The following is a 5,519-nucleotide window of genomic DNA, read 5'->3' on the forward strand; positions in this document are numbered from 1 at the left end:
AAAAAAAAAAAAAAGTTAAAAAAAAAATCTAAAAAACAAACCTGTTTCTTCATCTGACTCACCAGTTCGTACCCTCAAGATCTCCCCATTGGAATGGCTACTAACCTTAAAGTGTCTTCATTTCAAATTAGCACAGTTTCCTCAGTTTGAGGAAAGTTTTCCTTTCTTGTCCAAATCTTCATTCTAATTGAGGGACAGGATACATGTGGATGAGCAAGTGTAGGGTGGGGGTCTTAAATTTTTTTATTTTTATTTATAGTTTTAGAGATGGGTCTTGTTGTGTCACCACTGCATGATCACAGCTCACTTTAGCCTCCAGCTCCTGAGCTCAAGCAATCCTCCTGCTTCAGCCTCTCAAACAGCTGGGACTATAGGCATTCACCACGGTGGGGGTCTCACTGTGTTACCCAAGCTGGTCTCAAATTCCTGGCCTCAAATGATCCTCCCACCTCAGTCTCCCAAGTTGCTGGGATTACAGGTGTGAGCCACCACACCTGGCTACCTTAATTATTGAAACACTTAATGTTGGGAAGATGAAAAGTTCTGAGGTTCTGGAGATGATAGTGGTGGACAAACAACAATGTACATGTCCTTCATACCACCAAACGGTACATTTAAGAATGGTTAAAATGGTAAATTTTGTTATATATGTTTTAGCACAATAAAAAACTGTTAATTGTAATGGTGTAAATCTCAAACTACAAACTCAAGAAATGTAATTTCCTTTATTTTAACATAAATGAACACAATTTTGTTTTACACTTGATCTAAGTCAAGCAGGATTTTCCTCCTTTTTCTTCCCCCAGTTGGATGCAAGTTCTGATATTCTTTTGCAATGCCAGGGAATTGGTTTGGGGTGGGATTAAGGACAAGCCATTTGGCCCTTAATATCAAGTCATGCTGGGGTCCAGTGAGACCTTCGTCACTCTACCTAACCGTAAGCAGGTTACCTTGGAGATAGCCCTTGTTTCTCTATGCATATAACCCTCTCCACCATCTCTACTCCCCACTGGGGTATTTGGAAATCATTCTGGTGCTTTCATGCTCTTTGCTTTTTTAGGTTTGCCAAAGGCCAGTCTCCCACTGTGGTTTTAGGCGCACATTCTCTCTCAAAGAATGAGGCCTCCAAACAAACATTTAAGATTAAAAAATTCATACCATTCTCAAGATTTACATCAAATCTTCCATCAAATGATATCATGCTGGTTAAGGTAGGTAGTAGCATTGCCTTCCTTCAATTTTGTCAACATTTTTATACAGGATGGCTCAATTAGTTAAGTCACCCACACAAAAGCATTTTGTTAGCACCCTCCCCATGTTTGAGGTGATTCTGATATATTTTACAAGGGCCCATGTTATTCCTTATACTGCCTTGAAAGAAACAAGAATTTATCACAAACGCACCAGGGCTGTGTTTATACAAGGAAAAGCCATTCTGATGCTCACATATGTAGGAGGGGAACATCTTCACAGGCCCAAGGATCCACACTGAAAGCTTTTCTCCCAAATGCTTTTCTCATTAGCAAGTAAAAAATACTCCAGTTGTTTATACAACAGAGCCAACCAACTGACTTCAGGGGTTCAGCAGTGAGTTACAACTTAGTCTAGACCACACTTAGTCTAGTCCAAACTTAGTCTAGACCATACTCAAGGGTCCTATCCAGCAGGAAGCAGCCCAGCCCTCAAAGTCATGACCTATGGATGTTATTCCACACAAAAACCATCCAATACAGGGCAAAGGCCAGTTTGCTCGAGACTGGACAAAATTCCTGCTCTCTATAAGCTTCCTCCCCAAGCCTCAGTGAGCTCCTCGGGGAGTAAAGAGCACGGTCAGAAAAGCAACAACCACAAACGCAGCTGCAGGCCACCATCAAAGTAGATTCCAGGACAGGGACGCCCGCCTAAGACAGAGGGACCACACATACAACGCACAGGCTAGCATCAGAATACTACTGGGAAAGAATGATAATTCAGTCTTTTTTCAATCTGTCAGCTTCAAACAGCCGCAGAACTCAACAAGCATGTCCAGCTGCTACACCCAAGCTCCAAAACCTCTCTTAGATCTGGAACCAAATGCCAGGTTACTGGCTGGGGAGCCACCGACCCAGATTTATTACAACCTTCTGATACCCTACAAGAAGTCACTGTTACTGTCTTAAGTCGAAAACTTTGCAACAGCCAAAGTTATTACAACCACGACCCTTATATCACCCAAGACATGGTTTGTGCAGGAGATGCCAAAGGCCAGAAGGACTCCTGTAAGGTAAGCATCTCTCTTTCAAACAGGCATCTCAGAGCACTATACAGCAGCCAAGTCTTTATTGCTCACTGACACTGAGGAGGAAGGAGGGACATAGAGAAAACAAAACCACAATTCGAAAAACTTTCTCTGCATTCCTGCACAGCATTCTCTATTCTTTTTCATCTACCCATGTGAATGGAGTGTAAAAGCTTCCCCAGTGCTTCATAAGCACTCACTAAATGTTTGTTAATCAGGATAATAGACTAGATCTGACGACTTTTACAGGATTCCTATGAGAGGTGTTATCCTCCTTAGAAAGTCTATCAACAGGCTAGGCACAGTGGCTCATGCTTGTAATCTCATCACTTTGGGAGGCAGAGGCAGGTGGATCACAAGGTCAGCAGTTCGAGGCCAACCTGGCCAATATGGTAAAACCCCGTCTCTACTAAAAAAAATACAAAAATTAGCAGGGCATGGTGGCATGCACCTGTAGTCCCAGCTACTCAGGAGGCTGAGGCAGAAGAATCGCTTGAACCAGGAGGTACAGGTTGCAGTGAGCCAAGATTGCACCACTGTACTAGCCTGGGTGACAGAGCGAGACTCTATCTCAAAAAAAAAAAAAAAAAAAGAAAGAAAGAAAGAAAGAAAGTCTACCAATCCTGAAGTCACTAGTGGTGATTAGAAAATAACTTATTTAAAGAACCACCTTGCAGATTAATCAATAAGGTCTTACAAAACTCAAATGCAAAAAGCTCAATTATACAGTATGTGTTTCATAAGTAATGTTGACTGACTGTCTTTGTCTGTTTGGGCTGTTATAATAAACTACCATAAACTTGGTGGATTATGAATAACAGAGCTTTATTCTATTCAAGATCAAGATCAAGGCACCAGAAGATTTGCTGTCTGGGGAGGGCCTACTTTCTGGTTCATAAACGGCTTCTGTTCACTCTAACCTCATATGGTGGATGGGGCAAGGGGTCTGTCTTAGGCCTCTTTAGTAAGGGAACTAATCTCATTCATGAAGCCTTCACCTCCATGACCTAATCACCTCCCAAAAGCCCCACCTCCTAATACCATCACCTTGGGAGTGAGGATTGCAACACATGAACTTGGAGAATCAAACATTTAGACCATACCGCTGACTGACAAAAAGGAACAAAAGGCCGGGCATGGTAGCTCACACCTGTAATCCCAGCACTTTGGCAGGTTAAGGCGGGTAGATCCCTTGAATTCACGAGTTCAAGACCAGCCTGGGCAACATGGTGAAAACGTGTCTCTAGAAAAAAATACAAAAATTAACCAGGCATGGTGGTGCATGCCTGTAGTCCCACCTACTTAGGAGGCTGAGGTGGGAGGATCACCTGAACCTAGGAGGTTGAGGCTGTAGTGAGCCGAGATCTTGCCACTGCATTCCAGCCTGGGTGACAAAGTGAAACCCTGTCTTAAAAAAAAGGAACAAGAGTCATTATATTTTTCAAAATCTTTTGTTTATTAAGATGGTAAGGAAAAAAATAGGTGTTCACATTTATATGAACTATACTAATATGTAGCACAAATGAATTACTAATTTAAAAAAAATTAGAATATAGTATTCATCTCATACTATACATTAAGCATTATTGGGGAGAGGATATGATGACTTCAAATGTCTTGTGCATCTGCAGTACCCAAGACCATCTCCCTCCTAAACATCTGTTAACACGGTTGGCCAGAGTACAAGGCATTGCAGTCTGCAATGTGAACATCAGCACAGAGAAAGGCTGGTCTTCAAATGTAAAAGCCAGCTCTTCATCAGAAGGCCATGCCATCTCCTCTATAGCTCTTTCACTTCACTTGATAGAATTTAGTTACATGTTTTGCTGTTAGAGTGAGTCTTCAAAAATCATTTAATTCACTAAGTATTTACTAAGTATGGTACATATACAAATACATAGCACTATGTCCAACCATGTGAGGATGCAAAAAAAAGAGAAAAGAATAACAGAGAACATATAATTCCTGCCATCAAGACATTTACTACAATACATTGCTATTTTCTGCTAGTCTCAATAGCAACCTGATTTTAGGTCTGTGAGCATCAAAATGAAATATATGATTTTAAAAGATTATTTTATTCAGTAGATTATTTAAAACTTTATGTATTCTTTAATAAATAAAAGTCAATAGTCATTGATTCCCAGAGGAATGTAGACTAGATAGGGACAAAACAGAGACATAGACATGGACACAGAGACAGAGGCAGAAGCCTGGTCATAGACAGAGACATAAACAGAGAAGCAGGTAGGCAGAAACATAGACCTCAACAGAGACAGACATATGGAGAACCCATACCGAGTAAGAGGCAGTGTCAGACGCTCTTCAGGACATAAAGAAAGCAAGGACCCAGATAAGAATCCTTTGAGCAATCAACAGTCGGTGGGAAAAAAAAATTCTCAACAGCTTCTCACCATGTATTTGCCCTTTTACTTCTCTCCAGGGTGACTCAGGGGGCCCACTGATCTGTAAAGGTGTCTTCCATGCCATAGTCTCTGGAGGTGATCAATGTGGTGTTGCCAAGAAGCCTGGAATCTACACCCTGTTGACCAAGAAATACCAGAATTGGATCAAAAGCAACCTTGCCCCATCTCATGCAAATTAAGTTACAAATGATTTTCTTGGATGCACTTGCTTCTTTTTCCCTAATACGCTCACAGGTTATAGTTGGATGGAAATAAAGCAGAGCACAGATGGGGTTCATTTTGCATCTGTATTTTATTAAGCAATCAAGTTCTTTCTCACTTGTATCACTCAGGTATTTCTACCTTGCTGGTTTGATTTTAAATAAAATTTAGAAGACTCTCTGTTTGTCTTTTATAATGTGAAGCAACATCTGCTCCCATTCTACCCACACTCCCCACAGGGCAATAAGATCACTGAATAAAACAGTAACAGTACCACTTTCAACCGGGTTTATGCTGTAACTTCTGCTGGATCATCCTAAATTGTTGTTTTCTTTTCATTGTTGCAATAACATTTAACATGAGATAGGCCCTTTCAACAAATGTTTAAGGGTAAGATATAGCGTTGTTAACTATGGGCCTGATCTTGCAGTGCAGCTCTGTAGAACTGCTTTATCTTGTATAACTGAAACTTTATGCCAGTTGAATAGCAGCTCCCTATTTCCCCACCACCCCCATCCCCTGGCAACTCCATTCTACTCTAAGCTTCCATGAGTTTGTGTTTTTTAAATATAAATCATAAATATAAATATCCCAATTCAAGTAAGTAGCTTATA

The 5,519-nt window shown here is 40.8% G+C and overlaps 1 protein-coding gene across 1 annotated transcript; it reads left to right on the forward strand.

Annotated features, from left to right (window-relative positions):
• Positions 1-423: 423 nt before the first annotated feature.
• On the forward strand, positions 424-5,087 carry LOC108298827 (granzyme K-like). The gene is made up of 3 exons (XM_017521389.2): positions 424-1,211; positions 1,994-2,263; positions 4,722-5,087. Exons 1-3 carry the CDS (start codon positions 975-977, stop codon positions 4,881-4,883), a joined length of 669 nt encoding a protein of 222 aa, XP_017376878.1. The 5' UTR covers positions 424-974; the 3' UTR covers positions 4,884-5,087.
• The last annotated feature ends 432 nt before the right edge of the window (positions 5,088-5,519 follow it).

The sequence above is a fragment of the Cebus imitator genome, unplaced genomic scaffold, assembly GCF_001604975.1.
Source record: "Cebus imitator isolate Cc_AM_T3 unplaced genomic scaffold, Cebus_imitator-1.0 Scaffold1117, whole genome shotgun sequence".
Classification (NCBI taxonomy): Eukaryota; Metazoa; Chordata; class Mammalia; order Primates; family Cebidae; genus Cebus; species Cebus imitator.

Excerpts from the sequence above, each read along its gene's own strand:
- LOC108298827 (XM_017521389.2), top strand. The coding sequence starts at position 975 with ATGCATATAACCCTCTCCACCATCTCTACTCCCCACTGGGGTATTTGG. Across the intron at positions 1,212-1,993 it reads ATGATATCATGCTGGTTAAG|CTTCAAACAGCCGCAGAACT; the intron begins GTAGGTAGTAGC and ends TCAATCTGTCAG. Across the intron at positions 2,264-4,721 it reads GCCAGAAGGACTCCTGTAAG|GGTGACTCAGGGGGCCCACT; the intron begins GTAAGCATCTCT and ends ACTTCTCTCCAG.